Below are 25,449 nucleotides of genomic sequence, written 5' to 3'. Positions count from 1 at the left end.
CACCAGCCCAGACAAGTTCCCTTTGGCTCGGAATGATTACACTCATTGTGGGTGAGGGCATAGGAGGCAGACGCCATCTTCTTTGCTGCGGAGGGTACACCTGGGTACAACCTCTCTGGAAGGTGGCAGGTATGAAAAGCCTCTTCAAAATCAGCATATTGCCCAGGCATGGTGCTCACATCTGTAATCCCAGCACTTTGGGAGGCCAAGGTGGGAGGATCATTTGATCCCAGGAGTCTGAGACCAGCCTGGGCAACATAGTGAGATGCTGTCTTGACAAAGAATTTAAAAATCAGCCGGGAGTAGTGGCTCATGCCTGTAGTCCCACCTACTCAGGAGACTGCAGGAGGAGGATTGCTTGAGCACACAGGAGGTAGAGGCTGCAGTGAGCCTTGACTAGGCCATTGCACTCCAGCCTGGGCACCAGAGTGAAACCCTGTTTAAAAGAAAAATCTGCACACCTTTACAACAGCAAGGCCATTTCTAGGAATGTATCCTGAGGAAACAGTTCAGATTCTAAGGAAAGACTTTGCTGTAGATGTGCTGTTTAGAAAAGCTGAACGCTAAAAACTGTAATGCCCACAAGCAGAGGACTAGGTGAAAATGAGCGTGCTAAAACCATGCTAAGGAATGCCACACAGTGGTCCAAATTACACTGTAGAAAAAGTTTGCTTTTTCTGATTATAAAACTTATTCTAGGGCCGGGCGCGGTGGCTCACGCCTGTAATCCTAGCACTTTGGGAGGCCGAGGTGGGTGAATCACCTGAGGTCAGGAGTTCGAGACTAGCCTGACCAACATGGAGAAACACCATCTCTACTAAAAGGACAAAATTAGCTGGGCGTAGTGGCGCCTGCCTATAATCCCAGATATTCGGGAGGCTGAGGCAGCAGAATCGCTGGAACCCGTGAGGTGGAGGCTGCGGTAAGCCGAGATCACGTGACTGCACTCCAGCCTGGGCAAGAGTGAAACTCCGCCTCCAAAAAAAAGAAAAAACAATTATTCTAAAAATTACAAGACTTGTAAAAGATTTACATGCTCCAACAAGTACAAAGAAAAAGTCAAAGCTACAGCCACTGATGGCCACAGCTGGGCCGCCCCGCCTCATGCGCGTGGCTGCGCACATGCTGTCCTGTTACTCATTTCTTTTTTTCTTTTGAGACAGTCTCGCACTGTCGCCCAGGCTGGAGTGCAGTGGCTCGACTGCGGCTCCCTGCAAGCTCCGCCTCCTGGGTTCACGCCATTCTCCTGAGTAGCTGGGACTACAGGCGCCCACCACCACGTCCGGCTAATTTTTTTTGTATTTTTAGTAGAGACAGGGTTTCACCGTATTAGCCAGGATGGTCTTCATCTCCTGACCTTGTGATCCGCCCACCTTGGCCTCCCAAAGTGCTGGGATTACAGGTGTGAGTCAACGTGCCCAGGCTACTCATTTCTGTTTTTTTGAGATGGAGTCTCACTCTGTTGCCCAGGCTGGAGTGCAGTGGCGCAATCTCGGCTCACTGCAAGCTCTGCCTCCCAGGTTCACGTGATTCTCCTGCCTCAGCCTCCCGAGTAGCTGGGACTACAGGCACCTACCACCACACCTGGCTACTGTTTTGTATTTTCAGTAGAGACGGGGTTTCACCGTGTTAGCCAGGATGGTCTCGATCTCCTGACCTCATCATCTGCCTGCCTCGGCCTCCCAAAGTGCTGGGATTACAGGCGTGAGCCACCGCGCCTGACCTATTTATTTATTTTTTTTTGAGACAGAGTTTTGTTCTTGTTGCCCAGGCTGGAGTGTAGTGGTGTGATCTTGGCTCACTGCAACCTCTGCCTCCTGGGTTCAAGCGATTCTCCTGCCTCAGCCTCCCAAGTAGCTGGGACTACAGGCGCCGCCACCACACCCAGCTCATTTTGTATTTTTAGTAGAGATGAGGTTTCTCCATGTTGGTCAGGCTGGTCTCAAACTACCGACCTCAGGTGATCCGCCCACCTTGGCCTCCCAAAATGCTAGGATCACAGGCGTGAGCCACTGTGCCCGGCCAGGGTATTCCTTTTTAAAAATAGGGTCTCGGGCCAGGCGTGGTGTTTCACGCCTGTAATCCCAGCACTTTGGGAGGCCGAGGCGGGCGGATCACGAGGTCAGGAGATCGAGACCATCCTGGCGAACACGGTGAAACCCCGTCTCTACTAAAAAATACAAAAAACTAGCCGGGCGCGGTGGCGGCGCCTGTAGTCCCAGCTACTCGGGAGGCTGAGGCGGGAGAATCGCTAGAACCGGGGAGGCAGAAATTGCAGTGAGCCGCGATCGCGCCACTGCACTCCAGCCTGGGCGACAGAGCGAGACTCCATCTCAAAAATAAATAAATTAATTAATTAATTAATAAAAAAAATATATATAGGGTCTCATTGTTGTCACCCAGGCTGCAGTGCAGTCGTGCAATCGTAGCTCACTGCAAACCTCCAACTCCTGGGCTCAGAGATACTCCTGCCTCATCAGCCTCCCAAGAAGGTGCACTACAGGCATATACCACCATGCTTAGCTAATTTTAAGTATATTTTGTAGAGACAGGGTCTCACTCTGTTGTCCAGGCTGGTCTTGAACTTCTGGGCTCAAGCGATCCTCTTTATCTTGGCCTCCCAAAGTACTGGGATTACAGGTGTGAGCCACTGTGCCCTGCCTGGGTACTGTATTTTTACCAGCTGCACTGAACACCTCAGGATGCGGTCACAACAGTGATTTACCCAACGCTTTATTTATTTATTTATGAATGAGACGGAGTCTTGCTCTGTCTCCCAGGCTGGAGTGCAAAGATGCAATCTCGGCTCACCGCAATCTCTGCCTCCTGGGTTCAAGCGTTTTTCCTGCCTCAGCCTCCCAAGTAGCTGGAATTACAGGTGCCTGTCACACACCTTGCTAACTTTTTTGTATTTTTAGAAGCGACAGGGTTTAACCATGTTGGCCAGCCTGGTCTTGAACTCCTGACCTCAGGTGATCCTCCTGCCTCGGCCCCCCAAAGTGCTGAGATTATAGGCGTGAGCCACCGTGCCCTGCCTACCCAACACTTTAATAACAGATGTTGAGTAGTTTCCCGGATCACATCCTGGACGATGCTGCAGAACACGTCTGTGGTGCAGCAGTGAGAAGGGACAGGAAAGGCACTATGGCCAAGGCCCAGGCTCGCGCTGCTCACAGCTGGGTCTTGAGATGGAGGCCAGCTCACACTGGGTCTGGAGCTGCTCTGCAATGCCTGTCCTCAGGAACGCCCCCTGGCGTGTGCATGTGCATGCATGTTTGTGTGTGCATGTGCACAGAAGGGCTGCTCACCGTCTTCCACGTAGTCGATGGTGGAGAGATGCTGGATCCGGCTGGACACCACGCTGCCCTGCCTCCGCAGCTTGGGGCGCTCAACAGGAGCCGGTGAGGAGCTGGGGTCCGAGGGCGGGCCCGTCGCACTGTCCTGGGGGCCTGCGGGCTCCGCCACTTGGCTCAGTTCAATGCAGTACTCAATGAGGCTGCTCATCAGTTCGGCCTAGGGAGGAGGGGGCAGTGTGACGCCTGGCCAGACCCCCCTTCCATGCCTGTTGCTGAGTCTGAAATGAGCTCTGCTCTCTGGTTGGGGAAGCAGGGGAGGGGACACACATCGCTCAGGAGGGAGGGAGTGGGGAGGCAGGGGAGCTGTCCCACTTGGACGACTGTGAAGGTGAGTCCTGGTGGATGAGGAGGGGTCCCCAGGTCTGGGAGTTCGGGTGGGAAAGAAAGAACCTTCCAGTCAGAAGGCACAGCCCAGGAAGGCCGACCCTGTGGGCAGAAGAGGTGGGGAGGGAGTGAGGGGAAAGGAGCCTGGCTGCTGCAAAGAGGAGGAAGAGTGGGGAGGCGGGGTGGGGAGGTGGGGAGCGCTGGCTGGGAGGAAAAACTGCAGCCAGGAGGAAGGGGCGAGATGTCACCGGGGCAGGGGCGGGCGGCTCCCTGCCAGCACATTCCTCAAAAGTGACTCTTACTCAACAGGTGTGAAGCATGAGGCACACTGACAGAAAAGATACAGCAGCCAGGTACCAGCAGGCACAGCTGGGCACCAAGGACAGGGCCCTCAGGGGTCTGAGGGAGTCACAGACAGAGGGCATCAAAAGGGTGGTGCCCCTCAGTCAGGGCGCAGGTGTTTCCCGAGTGCCTCCCACGTGCCAGGCACTGCTGCAGGCCTAGGATAAGGTGAGTCCAACTAGACAGAAATGGTCACCTGTGCTCCTGACTGGTGGGGCTGGGTCAGACGCTGGGAGTGGCCCTGCGGAGACTGGCCTGGCTCCTGCCTTTCTAAGGGCAGCTACAACCCCTCTGGGTGGGTGAGGGGGGCACTGCTGCCTGGCCCAGAAGGAAAAGCAGAGGCCTGGTGGACTCTCCACACTCCCTGCCCTCAGCTCAGTCCACCTGCACTCCTCTGCTCACCGAGCGGACTCCACCAGCCAAAGGGCAGTGGGCTGGCGAGGGGACGGCAGCTGGTGGGGACAGAGTCCTGAGGTGCAACCATAACAGGGAAGCCTTCTGAGTTCCCTAGAACAAAAACTCCTGCACAGCAACATGCCTCTGAGGCTCAGGGAGCCTGCCGTTCAAATGCAGCTGAAAGAGGAAGTTCCGTTGAATGTCCGTCCAAGAAAAAACTCAGCAAGCCAGGGTCAGAAAGCAACTTCCTCAACCTGATTAAGCACATCTCTGAAGAACCCACAGCAAAATCCCACTTATTCAGTGAAAGACAATGCTTTCTCTCAGGCCGGGTGCGTCAGGGACGCCTGCTCACACCTATCCATCCTACACTGGGGGTCAGAGGCACTGTCAGGCAAGGCAAGCAAGAGGCACAGATTGGAAAGCGAGACCCAGCTTTCTCCACTCACAGACCACACGACTGTCCACATAGAAAGTCCCAGGCCAGGCCGGGCGCCGTGGCTCATGCCTGTACTTCCAGCACTTTGGGAGGCTGAGGCGGGTGGATCACCTGAGGTCAAGAGTTTGAGACCAGCCTGGCCAACATGGTGAAATCCCATCTCTACAAAAATACAAAAATTGGCCGGGCGCGGTGGCTCAAGCCTGTAATCCCAGCACTTTGGGAGGCCGAGACGGGCGGATCACGAGGTCAGGAGATCGAGACCATCCTGGCGAACACGGTGAAACCCCGTCTCTACTAAAAATACAAAAAACTAGCCGGGCGAGGTGGCGGCGCCTGTAGTCCCAGCTACTCGGGAGGCTGAGGCAGGAGAATGGCATAAACCCGGGAGGCGGAGCTTGCAGTGAGCTGAGATCTGGCCACTGCACTCCAGCCTGGGCGACAGAGCGAGACTCCGTCTCAAAAAAAAAAAAAAAAAAATACAAAAATTAGCTGGGCGTGGTGGCAGGCTCCTGCAATCCCAGCTACTCAGGAGGCTGAGGTGAGAGAATCGCTCGAACCTAGGAGGCGGAGGTTGCAGTGAGCTGAGATTGCGCCATTGCACTCCAGCCTGAGCGACAGAGCGAGACTCAGTTTCAAAAAAAAAAGGCCCAGGCAGACACAGGGGCTCACGCCTGTAATCCCAGCACTTTGGGAGGCCAAGGTGGGAGAATCATTTCAGCCCAGGAGTTCAAGGTTAGCCTGGGCAACATAGTGAGACCTTGTCTCTACAAATATAATAAAATAAAGTTAGCCTGGCACGGTGGTGCACACCTGTGGCTTGAGATGATAGCTTGAGCCCAGGAGGTTGAGGATGCAGTGAGCTATGATTGCGCCACTGCACCCCAGCCTGGGTGACAGAATGAGAGTGTTTCAAAAAAAACAAAAACAATTATATTTCTATACAAGGAAATGATCAATTGGAAATTGAAATTAAAAACAGTGGCATTTACAGTAGCACCGAAAGAAAAAAAAAAACAGGGATAAACCTAACAAAATAAATAGAAGCTTTGTATGCTGAAAACTATAAAATACTAATGAAAGAAATCAGAGACAAATAAATGGAGATACAGAAATAAATGGAATGGAAGACTTAAGAGGTCAGTTACCTCCAAAGTAATCAATGCAATCTCAATAAAAATCCTAGGCAGCCTTTTTCCAGGGGGTGAATAGGGGAGCGTCCTAGAAATCAACAAGCTGATGCTAAAACTTCTATGGAAATGCAAAGGAACTGGAATAACTGAAACCATTTTGAAAAGAACAAAGTTCTGAACATCAGTCTACCTGATTTCAAGACTTATTATAAAGGTTCAAAAATCAGTATATCATGTGATTATTAGTGAAAGACACACATAGATCAGTGGTTTAGAAGAGGGAATCCAGAAATAGACCCACATATGCACAGCCAATTGATATTCAACAAAGAGGTCAGGGAAATTCAACGTCTTTTTTTCTTTTTTCTTTTTTTTTGAGACAGAGTCTCACTCTGTTGCCTAGGCTGGAGTGCAGTAGTACCATCTCAGCTTACCACAATCTCTACCTCCCGGGTTCAAGTGATTCTCGTGCTTCAGTCTCCCAAGTAGTAGCTGGGATTACAGGCATGTGCCACCACACCCGGCCAATTTTCCGTATTTTTCGTAGAGACGGGGGTTTCGCTATATTGGCCAGGCTGGTCTTGAGCTCCTGGCCTAAAGAGATCAGCCCACCTCGGCTTCCCAAAATTCTGGGATTACAACCATGATCCACCGAGCCCGCCAATTCAATGTCTTTTCAACAAATGACACCGAAACAATTGAGAATCTGTAAACACGAACATGAACATTGACCTGTATATCACACCTGATGTAAAATATTGACTGGGATGGCTGGTAGGCTTATATTTATACAACTTCCACAAGAAAACGTGACAAAATCTTTGTGGTCTTGGGTTAGGCAAAATTTCTTAGGAAACAAAAAGCATAAACCAGTCTCCGTCTCAAAAAAAAAAAAAAAAAGAAAAGAAAATTGTGAACTTTGAACATAAAGGTGAGAATATCTTGGAGTTCAAAGCCATGAAGCAGGGAGAGGAGTGCCCTCGAGGGGGGCCAGGAAAATGGGGAGAAGCAAGGGAAGCTGGGGGAGGAGGTGGCTGGTGGGGGCGGAAAGAAGCTTCCAGGAGCGTGTGGTTAAGCTGAGAAGGGGGAGGGGCCTCCTGTGGCAAAGCAGAGGCCCATGGGGCTAGGAGCAGCCCCCAGCGTGGGAGGTGCGGGGTGGGGTCTGGCTGTGAAGGGAGGGGTGAAGGTGGGGAAGGGCACCAAAAGGAAGCTGGAGAGGTGTGGGATGAAGGATCCAGAGAGACCCGAGATGAAGGCAGGATGAGGTGGGAGCAGTCCTGAAAGGGCCCTGTGGCAGGGAGGGGCCTCGGATGTGACCCAAGTGGGAGAGGAACGGGCAGGGGAGGGAGGCTGGGGTGGAAGAGGTGCTCGGTGCTGAGTAAAACACGCCGAATGAAGGGGAAAATCAAACACAGGCTTGGAGAGGCCCAACGCTTCCACGCCCACCGTGGGTGACTGTGAGCAGGGTCACAACAGCACTGCTCTTGGGGACAGGAGGGGAGGGTGCAGGCTGGTCTCAAAGCACTGGGCAAGCCCTCAACAAACAGCTGCCCGAACCCACAGCTGCCACCGCCACCAGCGTGGAGTCCGCAGACCAGGCCTCCTGACCTCCCAGGGCGGCTCTGGGTCAGCAGGAGTCAAGGCACCCCTTGTGCCCAGGCCGCTTTCATCCTCAGGCCCAAGGCAGCTTCTCACCTCCTTCCCCTGCCAGCCTGGTGCGTCTAATCGTCTGGGACCCAGGGCACCTGGGCCCGGCCTCCCCACTCGTGTGCAGGCACCACCCGTGCTACCTGCTTGGAGTAGATCTTGAGGAGCTTGTTGACAGGCGTGCCCTCGCTGTCTCCATCGAACTCCAGCCACAGGATGGGCTCCTCCTCCTCCGGGGAGGTGTGGTCCCACGACAGCTCCTGGAAGCGCAGGCCCAGCAGGACGTGCTGGCCAGCAGGAGACACAGAGCCAGGCTTGACCCCTGGGCAGAGGTCTGCTCCCCACCCCATCCCACTCAGACACCACCAGGAGGGGACACCTGGCCAGGGCGTGTGCCTCTCCAAGGCTGAGTCTACATTTGTTCGCCTGTTTCTCTAAGGAGAGAGCCTCAGCTTTCATCAGAGCCTCCCGGGGGCTGCAGTCCAGGGAGGCTGAGATCCCCTCGCCCACAACAGTCCCACCAGCGGACCAAGCCCCTGACAGCTGGTGATGCACGTGGGGGAGGAGGCAGGTGGGGAAGGTGAGCCTCTTCTATGAGGTCAGCGGTGGCACCTAGCATGAGGCTGAGCTGGGCCCTGCCTCCCAGGGTACAGATGGCAGGAGGGGCTGAGGTCCCTCTTCCGGGACAACCAGAAGCCAGTCAAAACTCTTCTGCTGGCTTAGGGGTGAATTTCTGCCCAGGGACAGGTAATCTGCCCCGCGGGGCTGGCTGCTGACACGGCCCTCTACCCAGGGCTGGCCACCAAACGCAGGGAGAAGAAGACATAGTCAGCCCAAGAGGGCTCCCCAGCAACGGGGTCTTCTGGAGCACCAGGCTGCTCTCTAGCCATCAGCCAGGCAGAACAGAGGGCCCTGCTGCCCTCCCTCCACTCAGGGGTGGAAGTCCCAGCTGCGGCCTCCCCTGCCCCGGACACGCCACAGCCTAGCATGTTGGGCAAGAGGACCCAGGATCACCCTCAGGAGCTACAAAGACATCTGAGGGAGGCAGGGTCCCTCCCAGACAGTCCGCCCACCTTGCCCCCAGGCCCCCACAGGCCCAGAGGAACCAGCAATGCCTAAGTCAGGAGCCCCTCCCATCCTCTCCACCCTGGAGGAGCTGGGGGCGGTACCTTCTCTCTGTTGTCGATGACGTGCACGCCTTCCAGACTGATGGCCACAGAAACTGGCTTGCGCCCACCCCGGTGCAAAAAGCTTTGGGCCGGCTTGTCAACCTCGCCGTGGAAGAAGGCACATCTAGGGAGGGGACTGGGGTCAGCCTCCGGCCGGCACCAAAAATGCTGAGGGAGGCTGCTCGAGGCCCCAGCCTGGGCCCTGAGAAGCTTCTGCTGTTTGGGTGACTAAACCCACTCTGGCGAAGGGAAAAACGGAGGTGGGATGAAAGGGAGGCTTCGTGGGGAGGCAGCATCTGAGCTGGCAGTGTGGAGGGAGAAGGGCCTGATGGCACACAGAAGGGTGGGCACTGCAGGCGGAGGGAAGCACGTGGCCCCAGGCGTGCAGCAAAGCCAGTCATGTGGGCCTGGCACTTGGTCTGGGGGCCGGGGCTGCGGCAGGTGGCCAGGAGAGCCTGCTGGCCACTGTCCGGACAGACACCTTTCAGCAGCAGAGGCCTGCTGCGAAGCGCGAGGAGGTGAGGAGAGTGTCTCTGGGGCTCAAAACTGAGAAGAGCTGCCGCCTGTCCCTCTTGCAGGCTCGCCTTCTCCCATCCCTCGGGTTCACCCTTGCCCTCACCACCCACTGAGCCAGAGCCCAAGTTAAACCCCGCTCTCTCCACGCAAAGGGACGGAGCTGGACACCAGCACGGGCCACCTTGAATTCCTAGGGCCGTCCGCTCCAGACTCCTCTGGAAGACTTCTGTCCCCCAGGCTCAGCTGATGGCCAGACCTCCGATTTCACTGAGGAAACCGAAGCAGCCAGGAGAGGGCCACCTGCCGGTCAGCACACATGGGCTGTCACCTCCACCTCAAAATCACTACAAGACCTGTTTCTTGACCCCATTTTACAGCAGGGCTGTGACAGCTGGTCACACTGTCTCCATCCCTGCTCATGCTCGCCCACCAGGCTGGAGCCCACATACCTCGCCGGCTGCCAGGAGGACAAGCGGGACGTGCGCTCAGAGCTACTGTGGGTGGAGCCCTCCTGCCTTGCTAGGGGCCCAGGGCCCCTTCTTACCTGGCCCACACTTGCCTCCCAGCATCTCTCCAGGCTTCAGGTGCCATCCATATGCATAGGATTCACCAAATATGAGCTCCAGTTCAGACTGCACTAGACACCAGATGCCCACTCGAAGTTGCCAGTGGGGTGTCTAACAAGCATCTCAAAATCAACATGTCCAAAGCAAGCTCCCAGCCGGGCACGGTGGCTCACGCCTGCAATCCCAGTGCTGTGGGAGGCTGAGGTGGAAGGATCACTTGACCCCAGGAGTTCCAGACCAGCCTGGGCAACAGGCAAAACCCCGTCTCTACACAAAATACAAAAATTAGGCTGGGCATGGTGCCTCCCAGCACTTTGGGAGGCCGAGGCAGGCGGATCACCTGAGGTCAAGAGTTCGAGGCCAGCCCGGCCAACATGGTGAAACCCCATCTCTACTAAAAATACAAAAATTAGCCAGGCGTGATGGTGCGTGCCTGTAGTCCCTGCTACTTGGGAGGCTGAGGTAGGAGAATCGCTTGAACCCGGGAGGCGGAGGCTGCAGTGAGCCAAGATCATGACATTGCACTCCAACCTGGGCAACAAGAGCGATACTCCATCTCAAGAAAAAAAAAAGGCCGGGCGCGGTGGCTCACGCCTGTAATCCCAGCACTTTGGGAGGCCGAGGCAGGCGGATCACAAGGTCAGGAGATCGAGACCACAGTGAAATCCCGTCTCTACTAAAAATACAAAAAAAAAATTAGCCGGGCACGGTGGCGGGCGCCTGTAGTCCCAGCTACTCAGGAGGCTGAGGCAGGAGAAAGGCGTGAACCCGGGAGGCGGAGCTTGCAGTGAGCCGAGATCGTGCCACTGCACTCCAGCCTGGGCGACAGAGCGAGACTCCGTCTCAAAAAAAAAAAAAAAAAAAAAAAAAAAACCAGGCATGGTGGTGCACACCTGTGGTCCCAGCTACTCAGGAGGCTTGCTTGAGCCCCCGAGGTCGAGCTTGCAGTGAGCTATGATTGTGCCACTGCACTCCAGCCTGAGTGACAGAGCAAGACCCTGTCTCAAAACAAAAACAGGCCGGGCGCGGTGGCTCAATCCCAGCACTTTGGGAGGCCGAGATGGGCGGATCACGAGGTCAGGAGATCGAGACCATCCTGGCTAACATGGTGAAACCCCGTCTCTACTAAAAAATACAAAAAACTAGCCGGGTGAGGTGGCAGGCGCCTGTAGTCCCAGCTACTCGGGAGGCTGAGGCAGAAGAATGGTGTAAACCCAGGAGGCGGAGCTTGCAGTGAGCTGAGATCCGGCCACTGCAATCCAGCCTGGGCGACAGAGCGAGACTCCGTCTCAAAAAAAAAAAAAAAAAAAAAAAAAAAAAAAAAAAAAAACACATTCCTAAACTTTCCCTGACCGCTCCACAGCACCGCCCCCAGCTCAGCCGATGATAAAACCATCTGCCAGGGGCTTAGGCCAGTCCTCTCTGCCTCCTCTCCTTTGCTTCATCCACTGCACATCCATCTGGCAAATCCTGTCACTATGCCCTCAGATGCCCTGCATCTGACCATCTCACCTGTTCTGACCACAGGGCCCGAGCCACACCCCACCCTCTGGTCTCCTGGCTGCCACCTGTGCCCACTGACAGGCTCTCCTCAACCTCTCTGTTCTCGTCTCTCTCCACTAGAACGTCAGCTTCACCAGGCAGGGGCATGGTGTCTGGCTCAGAGGGGCCTCCAGTGCCCAGGGAGCGCGCGTGCAGTAGGTGCACAGAGCTGTTTGTTAGACACCAACTGTGTGACAGAGACAGCTAGCTGAAGGTGAGGTCGGCCGGGCCAGTGACCAGGTGACTGTGCCAGGTAGGAGGAGAGGACCCATCCAAAGGGTCCCAGCCCCTGACAAGGGAAAGGGGAGGAGGACAGGTGCCCAGTTTGGGATGGTGGGGCCTGAGGTGCTCGGGACAAGACACCACTTCATGGGGACACAGTTCAGCTGGGGCAGAAGTGGGCTCACTGGCAGCTGTGCTAGCAAAGTCCAAGGACAGTCTGCGGGGGTTGGGGAACTGCGGTGCTATGCCTCTCACCCGTAGAAGGGCAGCTCGTGGCACTTGAAGAGGTAGGCACGGTAGTGGGTGCCCAGGGCGGCCTCACACCCGCTGTCGCTGCCGACCTCCTGCACCTGGCGGTAGGCGTTCAGCAGGCCCTGCTCGCCTGGCCCGGCCCTGGTCCCACGGCCCCGGAGGGCAGCAAAGAGACCCTGGCCCCGCTTACAGAGGTGGGCAGGGAGGAAGGAGTCCAGCTTCTCCCTGTGGAGGAAGGAAGATGGGTGCTAGCAGCCCAACTAGAGGTGCCAGGCTCACAGGGGAGGGCAGGGGAAGCAGGGCTGCCTGGAGGAAGCGGACATACATCTACTTCCAAATCAGACGCTGGGTAAGGAGCCCAGGAGGAGACCCAGGCACCAGACAGAGGGGGTTCGGTTCTTGGCCCCTCTCCGAAGGGCAGACTCCAGGGCTGGCCTGCCTCTGCCACGAGCAGCTGTACAGCTGGTGAGAGGCACCTCCTGTCCTGCTCCTGCTTCCTCTGTAGAGTGGGGATGGTGATGCCCCCACCTGTCCTGGGTGAGCTCCCCTGGCCCTAAAACCTGACAAGCTCTCCAAGTGCAGGCCTAGGACTGTGATGGGGCTCCCTACGAGGCCCACCTGGGGCTGTCCCTCTGGCCATCCAACCTGAGGTCACCATCTGAAGCCAAAGGCTCATCCTGCGGCTTCAGATGCCTGCATCTCCAGCCAGGAACAGGAACCTGGGCCCCCCATTCCTGCACTTCCTACCAGTCCTGCCTTAGCCAGCACCCTCTGCACCGCAGCCCCATGTGCACCAGGGTCCCCCCACGGGACCTGGTCCTGTCTCCCAACCTTTCCTGCCTCCTGCCTGGTTGGCTACCACGTACCCACCCAGGAAACTCATAGCAGCTGAAGGGACAGACTTCGCCCCCAGAAAGGAAGGAACCCACCACCCTAAGCGCCCGCAGTGTGCCCTGCACTGCAGAGGTCCCCCTGCCCCCACCTGCAAGGGCACACAGACACACAGGGCAGCCAGGCAAGTGACGGAGGCCCAGGAGGTGGGCCCAGGTCTGCAGCTCACAGCAAAGTCGAGAGGCTGAGGGAAGGTCTGGAGGCCAAGCAAAGAGCCCCCACCCGCCTGGAATCAGACTGCAGCAGGAGGGTTTCAGAGCAACGTCTGTGTCACCAAGTCAGGACCGTTGGGATTTCTGAACTGGTGGAACTTTTATAACCAAAACCGGTGCAGGGGTTTTAATGCTCTCAATGCTTTGTTCTGCCAGATAAAAACGTGAAAACGCGAATCTACAACCAGCACAGGCTCACAAAAGAAAGGGCATGTCCCCCCACGAAGCAGGAGAGGCCCTGGTATAACCACAGCTGATTCCCCACCTCAGGCAGCGGGTACTATGTGGGCTGTGGACCAGCCATCAGATAAGCTGCAGTCAGAGCGCTCAGTTCTTTTTTTTTTTTTTTTTTTAAGACAGAGTCTCAAACTAGCCGGGCGAGGTGGCGGGCGCCTGTAGTCCCAGCTACTCGGGAGGCTGAGGCAGGAGAATGGCGTGAACCCGGGAGGCGGAGCTTGCAGTGAGCTGAGATCTGGCCACTGCACTCCAGCCTGGGTGACAGAGCAAGACTCCGTCTCAAAAAAAAAAAAAAAAAAAAAAAAAAAAAAAAAAAAAAAAAAGACAGAGTCTCACTCTGTCGCCCAGGCTGGAGTGCAGTGACACACTCTTGGCTCACTGCAACCTCCACCTCCTGGGTTCAAGTGATTCTCCTGCCTCAGCCTCCCAAACAGCTGGGATTACAGGTGCACGCCACCACACCCGGCTACTTGTCGTTTTTAGTAGAGATGGGGTTTCACCACGTTGGCCAGGTTGGTCTCGTACTCCTGACGTTAAGCGATTTGCCTGCCTTGGCCTCCCAAAATGTTGGGATTACAGGTGTGAGCCACCACGTCCAGCCCCTTCACTGGAATTATTTCTAAACCTCAGGATAATCCTCCATGGAGACCAGAGACTGGCCTGCGCTTTGGCAGGGCAGACTCAATCCTCGCCACCTAAGGCCCTGCTAATTTACACAGCAGAGAGCTCGGCTCTTGGAGAGAGGGCTGGGAGGTGGACAACCAGCGTGCTGACTGCCTGGGGAACATCCCAGGAGTCTGGAACTAAGCTGGCCTGTTACTGGTGACAAAGGGTCAGTATTTGGTTAGACTCTGGCTGTGACTCCAAAAGCCCAGCTCCTCTGACCTCGGCCGGAGGCAGGGCTCCAGATTCTTCTCCCTGACTTCACTTCACCTGAGGCTCCCGCCCAGGGCAGGTGAGGAAAAGGAGGCTGAGGGGCAGAGCAACTGCCTAGGGCCAGAGTGAACATGCGGGGCTGAGGCCTCCTGACTCCAGGACCCTGCCCCCACCTTGCGAGACCAAAGACTGCTTGTAAGTTTGATTCCAAGGACAAACTCCCCAACCCAGCGCCCCCGCCTCAGGTCACACAGGCCCTCACCTCAGGGCGCAGGCTGCCGGCTGGCCGGGCTGGTAGGGCCCGAGCTGGACGCGGCACACCAGGGCGCCCAGAGCCTCGCAGTCCTCCACGTCGCACGGGTAGCGTGCGGCCAGCACGTTGCCCTTGGCCTCCTCATAGAGCAGCCGCAGGACCTCCTCGTCGCGGATCTGCAGGCGGGTGTGGCAGGAAGAGCCGCTCAGCTGGGCTGGGGCAGGGAGAGCCGCTCAGCTGGGGCAAGGTGCGAATGTCCAGGGGTCTAGGGACAAGGAGGCTGGGCACAAGGGGCCGGGCCTGGTGGGGCCACCAAGGCTCCTGCCTCACCTGGAGCTCCCGCCGCTTTGGGAAGAATACGTTCCTTCGGAACTGCAGGAAAGGCTCATCTGGGGAGACAGGCTAGGTCACTGCCAGGCATCCCCATTCTGCTTAGCCCTCCCCTCTCCCCTGACTGGCCCAGGCCCCGGCCACCAACCACAGCTGAGAAAATCGGAGGGCTGTGCAGAGGGTGGAGTGCGCAGCTCATTCCAACGTGCCCGGGCAGCTCCCAGCCCACGCCCCACTGGGGCTTCTCTCAGGGACCCCTTCCTCCCCTGCCAGTGGTGGCTGTCGGAGCCTGGGGGAGACGCAGGCCTTGCCCCTCAGTCAGGGCAGCTCCTTGCTGGCAGGGCCCTGGCTGGGCTGGGAGCCAGAACTGCAGACTCAGGTGGTCCCGAGCAAGGACAGACAGGCAGCAGCACTGACCCATGGCCACGTCGTCATCCGGGGCACTGGTGAAGCGCAGCAGCAGCTCCGGCCACTGGCGTCCCAGCTTGTAGGGCTGGTGCTTGGGTTTCAGCTGCACCTCTGCAGGACGAGATGGGGAGAGGCCCATGCAGCCTCCGGCCAGTCCAGCAGCTGCCCTCCCACCTATCACACTGCACAGCATGACGACAGTCACAACCAGTAGTAACTGAGCAGGTGCCAAGGGTCCAGAGCCATTTACTCTGCAATAACCCTATCCCCCATTTCACCCATGGAGCAAATGAGCCTGAGAGGTCAAGTTCCTTGTCCAAAGTCACACAGCAAGCGACGAGGGTCTGGCTGCAGGCACAGCCAGCCACTACCTGTTCACTGCAGCCCTGGGGCAAGCTGAAGCTGGAGGCTGTGGCCGAAGGAAGGCGCTAGGGCACAAAGGAACCCGCAATGCCATCAGGAAGCAGAACCTGAAATTGGCAACTGGGGACCAGAGGCCCGAGGGGCTGCCTTGCCCTCCCCCTGGCAGAGCCTGGGCCTCCCCGTCGTCACTTCCCACCCCCACCTCCAAGGAGCTCTAGCTGACCTTCCATCCTGCAAACTCTGCACCTGTGGCCCACCCGCAACCCAGCTCCTGCCTGGCCCTCCCACCTTATCTCCTCTCACTGCCTCTCTCGCGCTGCTCCTGCCACCCTGGCCTTCTTCTTTTTTGTTGTTGTTTTTGTTTGTTTGTTTGTTTTTGTTTTTTTTGTTTTGAGACGGAGTCTCGCTCTGTCGCCCAGGCTGGAGTGCAGTGGCCGGATCTGATCACTACCTGACAGTCCCTGCTGCTGCCACCCACAGGGCTGTGGACTTGTCCACCACTGTATCCCTGGGGCACAGTGACCTCACCAGGGGTTGGCAGAATGACCAAGTGCACCAGTCCAGCCCCTCAAACTCCAGGCTGCCCCATGCCACCACTGCTCTGGACCCAGAACTCAGTGCCTCAGGCCAGGAGGGATAAAGCCTTTCAGCTCACACACCAGCACCCACCAAAAAACAGTGGCCATGGGGGTCTCTGCCTTCGAGAGGTGTGAGGCCACTTCCAAGTTCATCCAGGATGTATGGGGATGTCTGTCACCCGGGTACAGGAGCCAGCGCTTGCTTCAAGCCTCCTGAGCCCTGCCTGATCCACATCTCCCCGCTCTACCCTTCCGCGGTCCCCACTGATGGCTGATCGCCTCTCCTGCCGGCCTGAGGCCAGGGGTCCTTGTCTCTGCTCTTTGGGCTATCTGGGCCTTCCACCTGGAAGAGCAGTCATAGCCTCCAATTGGGCCCCCCTGCCCACAGCCCTTCCACCCACCCCTGCATCCAGCTCTGCAGCCCTTTCTCGTCCCATCATTTCTAGTCCAGATTTCCCAGAGGCTCCACAGCCCTCCTTTACAACCTAAACCCCGGGCCCCACCCATGTCACCACCTCCAGTAGGGAAACACCATTTATTTACTCCCAATAGTCGCCTCCCTATTGACTGGGTGAAAGGGCTCCGTCAACACCCCTCATGGAGTCCTCATGCTCTCTCTGTCTGGAAACTCAAAGGATGTCAGGGTTGGAGGACACAGAGATCACCCACTTTACAGCGGGGAAACTGAAGCTCGGGAAGGCACAGTGCCTGAGGCCACATGGGGCTAGTGGCTAAACTAGGAACAGAGCTCTGCTTCCTAAACCTCCCTTCACCATACTTTAGGCCCTAAAGTTCCAATGGTGGTTGGGCGCAGTGGCTCATGCCTGTAATCCCAGCACTTTGGGAGGCTGAGGCGGGTGGATCACTTGAGGTCAGGAGTTCGAGACCAGCCTGGTCAACATGGCAAAACCCCGTCTCCACTAAAAATACAAAAATTAGCCAGGCGTGGTGTCACTTGCTTGTAATCCCAGCTACTCGGGAGGCTGAGACAGGAGAATCGCTTGAACCCAAGAGGCGGAGGTTGAGTGAGCCAGGAATGCACCACTGCACTCCAACCTGGGCAACAGAGTGAGACTCTGTCTCAAAAAAATAAAAAATAAATAAATAAAATAAAGTTAAGTTCCACCAGTGCCTTCCCTCCTGTATTCCCAGCATCTAGAATACCACGTAGCCTGAGAGAGGCTTTGCACGTCCTCGTGGAATGAGCGCAGTAACTGACTAGATGGGGCTCAGGAACACCCTGGAGAAGACAAGGATGCCCTTCCTGCTGTCTACAGCCCAGCCCTGACCAGCCTTAACCCCAAGCCCCAGCAGCTCAAAAGACTCCTTCCTGTCTTCAGTGCAGTCCCAGAGACTTCCAGATGGGGTCTTCCTGCCTGGAGGCTGTTATCTAAATGGGACGGAAGGTCCCTGAAGCCCTGTTCCATGCAGAGCGACAATGGCATTGAGAAGGCTAAGTCCTGCCAAAACAGCCGGCATGAAGGGCAGCTCCAGAAGACGGCGCCCCTCCCTGCCCTTGCAGGGCACTCACGGCCCTGGAGCATCTGTCACTGGTTCACCCCATCAGGAGTGTGGGGGCAGGGGGGCAAGGGTTCTGGGAGGCCCAAGTCACAGCTGAAGTGGCTTTTCAACCTCCCTGAACCCAGCCTGGGAACAGAGTGGGTGTTGACTTTGTGCCGGGGTCTTCTACCACCATCCTCCTGCGTGGGCTGGGCAACAAAGCAGCCCATTCATGTTAGTTCCAGCCTCCGGCTGTGGGACAGCGGGAATGTGGTGAGGAGGGAGCGGGGACGGAGGAGGTGAGAGGAGGAGGCAGGCTGTCCAGCAGGCTCTGGGAGCTTCTTGAGGCAGGGCAGGGGCCAACCCATGCAGAACTGTACCCCTAGCTTTCAGACACAAACCAAGGGGCCCACAGTCCTGACCCGAGGCCTGAAGGTGAAGGAGAGATGACTGGGCTGGGCATGGGGTGGCCGAGGAGCCAGGGCAGCAGGAAGAGGGTGGGCGAGAACCTCCCAACAGCAGCTGAGCAGGAAGCTCCTACTGGCAGAGGGGAGGGGATGGAGGGAAGGATAAGGGTGGGGAACGGGGGTGCCAAATGTTCCCTCTCCCCCCACCAGCAACCTCAGAAGCCATAACTGCTGGGGGCCCCTTGGGCCTGACCCAGGCTGTCCTGGGACTGATCACCCGCTTCTTGCCTGTGTTCCTCTGCAACGAAGTGAATGTGTAAGCTAAGAAAACTCGCATGGCCATGGCGCCGATTTACTAAACAACGACATGGGGCAGCCTCTTCCTTGACCCCCTACTGTGCGAACCAGCAGGCTCAGAGACCCTGTTCACTGAGGGACCCCGGGCTGAGGGTCTAGAGAGCCACTGCCCCCAAGTCCCTCCATCTGGCAATCTCAGCCTGAAAGGGCAGGATGTGGGCGGTCACGAGGCCAGCCAGGCAGGGCTGGAGGCTCCCCTCCCAGAGAAGTCAAGTCTCTACTCTTCCCACCCTCACTAAGAGCCTCAGGGTCAGAGAGGCCAACTTCCTGGGCCATGTCCCTTCTCCTCCCTGTCCCCAAGGAACAGAAACAGTTCAAAGAGGCTGACCGGGAAGCCACTCAGGCCTGAATCTGTCTTGCTCCTGCCACACAGTGGTCTCATCACCTTAACCACAACTTCCTCATCTGCAAGACTGGCCTGGGCCTGAGGATAAGGTGAAATCAAGGCTCCCAAACACCACCCAGGTTGTGGCAAAGGTTATGCTCGGCAGAAAAGGCCCCCTTCCTCCCTCCCTCCTGCAGTACCGTTCCCAGACCACCCAGCCCCAGCACAGCTCCACCACCCGCAGAAAGACAAACAGCAGGGCCAGGAGCGGGGGCCTTCTCAGGGCTCTAGGTGCTTAGATGAGTGGACAGCTCAGGATAAACCCAAGTCCCACCTTCCCCCACGTGCAGTGGCCAGCGGCTCCAAACACTGCCCCCTCCCTCCTGTACTGGTCGGTGCTCTTCCAACCCTCCAGCCTGGGCTCCTCACTGCCAAGCCTTACCCAGCAGAGGGGAGACCAGCCAGAGCGCGAAGACATCCAGGGCAATGTCCGGGAGCTGCAGGACCTCGCGGACGGCGCGGTGCAGCTCATGGGCACTGAGCGAGGGTAGGTTCTCCACAGCCAGGGGCACCACCGTGTCATCCGCCAGGTATACCAGCACGTCAGCTGCTGTGATGGGGGCCAGGCAGGCTCAGCTGAGGCCTATGCCTGGCACAACCAGGCCAGGCCAACCAGGTACCCTCTACCACCCACTGGGGCTGGAGCCTCCACCCTACACCCCTCAGGGGTGACCAGGGTTACACTCCTGAGACAGAGTCCACGCCAGAGGCAGAGTCCCAGCAGCCCCAGAAGACCTTATTATGGCTGCTATTAGTGCTTCCTTGACACCCTCAAACCACCCAGAAACCCAGTAACTCCTGCCCAGAGACCAGCCCCACCCCAATCCCCCAAGATTCAAATTAAGCCTGGCCATTGCAAACCTGCCCCTCACCGCCATAGCTGCCCCAAGGATTCAGCTGTTCTTCTGCCCTGAACAAGAACATTCCACAGATGTGAAACTACGGCACAGAGAGGCTGAAACCATCCTGAGGCCATGGCAGTTAGTCTGTCTGGCTGGCAGGAGCGAGAGCTGGTAACCCACTGCTGTCCTTAGGCAAGTCTCTCTCTGACTCAGGCTAAGATGGGAAGAGAGGATTCCTTAGGTCACCCAGGTTAAAGCAAGTTCTCAGCTTCCTTAGGACTCTTCAAGTCTTAGGACTCTTTAAGCCTCAGGAGTCAATATTGGGTCTTTCAGGTCAGCCTGAAGCAGCCTAGGGAAGAATAGCCCAAATAGCTGAGAGTTCCCTGTGACAACTTGTGGGTTCCAGAGCCAAACGGAGACACCTAGAAGAGCAACCAGATTCCAATTCCCATCCCTGGGACTGCAGGCAAGGTGAAGGAACACCGAGCTTTGGGGCCGACATACTCAGGTTCCCATCCTTGCCTGGTTGCTGGCTAACTTCAGCGAGTCAATTTAAGTGTCAGTTGCCTCATCTGTAAAAGTAGAGCTAATACTCCTCCCTCCAAGAGTGTGTGGAAGAGCACGGTTTCTCGTCTACACAAGGGAAGGTGCTTCTTGGACCCCCAGTCTGTTATGCTCCAGCAGCTACTCTCAGAGATCAAAAAATCACTTCCAGGAGGCTCAGGTTCAGATCCACTTCACAGGCAAGGAGAACTGAGGCACTGGAAGCTGCAGTATGTGATCACCTGGAGAGCTTCCATAGCCTGCCTGCGACTTAACCTCCCTAGGGCCCAGTTTCCTCCCTATCAAGTGAAGATCAGGATCCCTACTTTCTTTTTTTTTTTTTTTTTTTTAGATGATGGAGTTTCACTCTCGTTGCCCAGGCTGGAGTGCAATGGTGCGATCTCAGCTCACCGCAACCTCCGCCTCTCGGGTTCAAGCGATTCTCCTGCCTCAGCCTCCTGAGTAGCTGGGATTTCAGGCATGCACCACCATGCCCAGCTAATTTTGCATTTTAAGTAGAGACGGGGTTTCTCCATGTTGGTCAGGCTGGTCTTGAACTCTCGACTTCAAGTGATCTGCCTGCCTCGGCCTCCCAAAGTGCTAGGATTACAGGCGTGAGCTACTGCGCCCGGCCTGATCCCTGCTTTCAAAAGGCTCTTTGGGAGAAAGAAATGACACAGCTGGGTGCGGTGGCTCACACCTGTAATCCCAGCACTGTGGGAGGCCAAGGCAAGTGGATCACGAGGTCAGCTGATCGAGACCATCCTGGCTAACACGGTGAAACCCTGTCTTTACTAAAAATACAAAAAATTAGTCGGGAGTGGTGGCGGGTGCCTGTAGTCCCAGCTACTCAGAAGGCAGAGCTTGCAGTGAGCCAAGATCGCGCCACCTAGCCTGGGCACTCTAGCCTGGGCAACAGAGCAAGACTTGGAAAGAGAGAAAGAGAGAAAGAGAGAGAGGAAAGAAAAGAAAGAACGAACGAACACAAAGAAAGGACACAGAGAAAGTGAATGTGTCACTTTTCTGTCTATGTTGCCCAGGCTGGTCTCCAACTCTTGGGCACATGTGGTCTGCCCACCTTGGCCTCCCAAAGTTCTGAGATTACAGGCGTGAACCACATCAGACCTCACTTTTCATTCATACAATCTCATTTGAATCTCACAGCTATGTTAAATAAGCTCATTTTACAAATGAGTGTGAGATTCATGAGGACCCAACCTGGCCAGTAAACAAGTGGCAGAGCCTCTGACTTCTGTGGGTTCCCACATCTGAATGTACCTTATTTCTCAGTTGATACATAAATTATCTTTAATGAAAAAGAAGAAAAGCCAGAGCCACTTCTCCAGGGCTAGGGTCCCAGGAGGGTGTGGAAGAGAGAGGATGCGTGTGGGACCCACCTCGGGCTCCCACGGAGGACACGCTGCTTCGGTGGGACCGCTCAGCGGGGCCGGGCTGCCCGGTACTGCCTTCTGTCCCGTCCATCTGCAAAGGCAAAGAGAAACAGCAGTTACCGGGAGCCAGGGATGGGGGGTTGGAGGTCTCCTCAAGCTCTCAGTGAGGACGGCAAGGGGTCCCGGGCTGGGTTCGCAAGGTTGAGTGGCGCTGCCTGGAGGGGCCAAGAGTGCAGACCAGGCACTGGTGGGAGGGGTGCGGGTTGCTACGGTCAAGAACGGAGGTCGACCGGGATGCCCAGGCAGGACAAGGCGCACCCCCAGCCGGGGACAGAGGCCCGGGCCAGACGTCGCCGTGCTCTCACCTCGCAGGGACACAGAGCCCGCCACCTGAGAGGCCAGGCTCCTGCCCGGAATCCGACCCCGCCGCCAAGCCCGCCACCGGCCGCACTCTGGCTCCCGCTAAGGACCCAGCCGATCGGGAAGCTACGCGGAAGCCGAGGCGAGAGGAAGCGCGGCGAGCGAGGCCCCGCCCCTCCGGCCCGCGGGAGCCAATGGGAGCCCAGGGCCGCCCCGCGCGGCCCGCGCATGCCCGGACGCCCGCCTCGCGTGTCTCGTCACGCTAGTGGGGTGGCGGCGTCAAGTACCAGCCCCGCCACCACCCGAGTGATCCAGGGCGAGTTTCCCCTCACAAAGGCCCCGAGTGTTGGCCTGTAAGAGGGTTTGGCGAAGATTCGAGAATCAGGCTGGGGCGTTGGCATGCCCACGCTGGGACTTAGGGCTAGTTCCCTGCCTGTGAAATGGACACTTCGTGGCACGTGCCAGGGATCTACGCGGCGCTGGCAGTGCCCTGTAACGTAGCTCTCTCGGAAGTGGTCAGGAGAATGGGTCCTGGCCCGGTCTTATCCTGGACAAGTCCCTTCTCCTCTGGGCCTCCGTTTTCCTCATCTGTAAAATGAGGAGGTTGAACTCAAGGACTCCCAAGGACTATCCCTACTCTCAAATGATTATTAATACATGTCTATGTCAGAAAACCAGGATAGACACTCTGTTTTTCCAGGGAGCAGTCACATGAGTCCTTGCTATCTTACATAACAACCTGGGAGATGTTGAGGTGTTCCCAGGCTGGGAGGAGACTTGGGGCCCCAAAGAGGCAGGTGTGAAACCACCTACCCTCAGGGCCATGTCACTGACATGTCCTGGTAATGCAACATGTGTGCATCTGAGATGTGGAACTCGGGGAGAAAAATAAGTCCATGGAGCACCTTCTGGGGCCAGAGGAACCAGAAGTTGTCTCAAGTGACAGCAGTGGGCTTGGTGATCAGGAACAGAGGGCAGTGGGTTCACTTTGCCCTGGTTCCCTGGGATTGGAAAGCAGCTCTAGCTCCTGGCCAAGTCCTGCCTTCTTTGGCATGTGAACCAGCTCTGCCTGCCCTCCTGTGATCCACACTGCCCCACAGCTGAGCCCATGACACCACATCTGCCTTGCTGATGTGACCTAAGGACTTGAGGAACTCAGACGTGGGCTGCAGGGAAGGGTGTCCAGTGAGGTCAGGCATCTTCTTCCTGGTTCTCAGCTCTGGGACCCTCAGACCAGGACACACTGTAACTCCATGGCCTCTCGACCCAGCTGGAGTGAAGCGGGAGCAGAAGAGTTCAGTGTTGTTTTGAATGCTTACTGGATGCAGGGCCTGTGCTAGGTCAGGGGATGGAGACTGAGGGGAGACATGGCCCTGCCCTCAGGAAGTGTCTGTTGTGGTTTAATTGGTGAGTTGAGGAAGAGGGGAAAGAGGAAGAAGCCCAGGAGAACAGCACATTTAAAACCACAGCACTTTGGGAGGCCAAGGCAGGAGGATCACCTGAGGGCAGGAGTTCAAGACCAGCCTGGGGAACACAGTGAGACCCCATCTGTAAAAAAAATCCAAAAATCAGCCAGGTGTGGTGGCACACATCTGCGGTCCTAGCCATTCAGGAGCCTGAGGTGGGAGGATCGCTGGAGCCCAGGAGTTCCAGATCACAGTGAGCTCTGATAGTGCCATCCTGCCCCTGTACTCCAGCCTGGACAACAGCGAGACTCTGTCTCCAAAAAAATAAATAAAACCGCAGAAGATGACAGCATTGCTTTAAGAACTATGAAATGCTATAAGCAGGAAAAGTCTTGCTGTGTGTGGGGCACTGGGCCAGGCCCTTTCCCCGTTTCCTGTGTCATTCTTATGCCTCCTGAGAGTGGAAATAAGTATTAGCAGTTGCCATTTACGTGCCAGCCACTTTTTACAGTGCTTTAATCATTAGAACTCACTAAAAGGTGTGTATCGTATCTCTGTTTTATGTCAAAGACTGACACCGGGGAGTCTCTGTGGTGGTGGTGGGGAGGCTAGAACCCGGGTCTAGCCAAGGAGGGTCACTGGGGGAGAGTCCGGGAGGCTGTTGGTGGGGAAGGAAAGGCATTCCAGGTAGTGGGAACTGCACGAGCATCGTTAGGACCCCAGGAAAGACCCTGCTGTGTCAGAGCACAGCAGGTGGGTGGAACCGTGGGGGAGGCCTTGAACCCCAGGATGACAGATATGGGGCAGATGTGTCAGACAGTAAGAACATTTCGGAGGTTGTGAGCTAGAGATTCACAAGATGACGCCATGCGTGGGTAGGCTTCCCTTCAGGAAGGCCCTAGGGAAGTGGGAATGAGGGTCTTGAACTGGGGTGAGGCAGTGAGATTGAAAAAGAGAATGAGACCCATTCTGAAGTGAGGGAGGCGGTAGCTTCCAGCCTTTAGAGCCGAGAGGCTTCGACATCAGTTAGCCCGACTGCTGTCCTACTTTGGCAAACAGGAATAGACCCCAAGGCCCACAGAAGGGGCTGCTTAACATCGCTGGGGGAGATCATGTAACCGCCCACTGGGTTCACCTTACCCTCTGCCTAGACAGAGCCCATCTGTCAAGACAAGGGAATTGCAATAAGGAGAATTTAATTCATGCAGAGCTGGCTGTACGAGAGACTGGAGTTTTATTGTTACTCAAATCAGTCTCCCTGAGAATTCCAGGATGGAGTTTTTAAGGATAATTTGGTGGGTAGGGGCCGGTGAGTTGGAAGTGTTGATTGGTTAGGTCTCAGATGAAATCATAGGGAGTTGAAGCTGTCCTCTTGTGCTGAGTCAGGTCCTGGGTGGGGGCCACAAGACCAGATGAGCCAGTTTATGGATCTGAGTAGTGCCCGCTGATCCATCAAGTGCAGGGTCTGCAAAATATCTCAGGCCCTGATCTGAGCTTTTACAATAGTGATGTTATTCCCAGGAGCAATTTGGGGAGGGTCAGAATCTTGCAGTCTCCAGCTGCGTGACTCTTTTTTTTTTTTTTTTTTTTTTGAGACGGAGTCTCGCTCTGTCACCCAGGCTGGAGTGCTGTGGCCGGATCTCAGCTCACTGCAAGCTCCGCCTCCCGGGTTCACGCTATTCTCCTGCCTCAGCCTCCCGGGTAGCTGGGACTACAGACGCCGCCACCTCGCCCGGCTAGTTTTTTGTAGTTTTTAGTAGAGACGGGGTTTCACCGTGTTAGCCAGGATGGTCTCGATCTCCTGACCTTGTGATCCGCCCGTCTCGGCCTCCCAAAGTGCTGGGATTATAGGCTTGAGCCACCGTGCCCGGCCAGCTGCGTGACTCTTAAACCATAATTTCTAATCTTGTGGCTAATTTGTTAGCCCTACAAAGGCGGTCTAGTCCCCAGGCAGGAACAGGTTTTGTTTTGGGAAAGGGCTGTTATCATCTTTGTTTCAAAGCTAAACTATAAACTGAGTTCCTCCCAGTTAGTTCGGCCTATGGCCAGGAGTGAAAAAGGACAGCTTGGAGGTTAAAAGCAAGATGGAGTCAGTTAGGTCAGATCTCTTCCACTGTAATAAATGTATCAGTTAGAGTTCCCCCCACCCCGAGACAGAGTCTCTCTGTGTCGTCCAGGCTGGAGTGCAGTGGTGTGATCTTGGCTC

General features: G+C 56.3%; 1 protein-coding gene across 1 annotated transcript in view; it reads right to left on the bottom strand.

Annotated features, from left to right (window-relative positions):
- Nucleotides 1–22,027, bottom strand: part of FRMD8 (FERM domain containing 8) — a 31,343-nt gene extending 9,316 nt beyond the window's left edge. Inside the window, exons 1-10 of the mRNA XM_010363919.2 lie at nt 21,843–22,027; nt 21,484–21,568; nt 19,084–19,251; nt 15,121–15,222; nt 14,704–14,762; nt 14,383–14,549; nt 11,908–12,129; nt 8,807–8,930; nt 7,781–7,924; nt 3,309–3,513 (exon numbers count right to left, since the gene is read on the bottom strand). Coding sequence (XP_010362221.1) covers nt 3,309–3,513; nt 7,781–7,924; nt 8,807–8,930; nt 11,908–12,129; nt 14,383–14,549; nt 14,704–14,762; nt 15,121–15,222; nt 19,084–19,251; nt 21,484–21,568 — 1,276 coding nt within the window. The 5' untranslated portion in view covers nt 21,843–22,027. The remainder of the gene's footprint in view (nt 1–3,308; nt 3,514–7,780; nt 7,925–8,806; nt 8,931–11,907; nt 12,130–14,382; nt 14,550–14,703; nt 14,763–15,120; nt 15,223–19,083; nt 19,252–21,483; nt 21,569–21,842) is intronic.
- Between the last annotated feature and the right edge of the window lie 3,422 nt (nt 22,028–25,449).

Source organism: Rhinopithecus roxellana, chromosome 15, assembly GCF_007565055.1.
Source record: "Rhinopithecus roxellana isolate Shanxi Qingling chromosome 15, ASM756505v1, whole genome shotgun sequence".
In the NCBI taxonomy this organism is placed as follows: domain Eukaryota; kingdom Metazoa; phylum Chordata; class Mammalia; order Primates; family Cercopithecidae; genus Rhinopithecus; species Rhinopithecus roxellana.
Note: the sequence above shows the minus strand (reverse complement) of the source record. Positions and strands in the feature narration are given on the sequence as shown.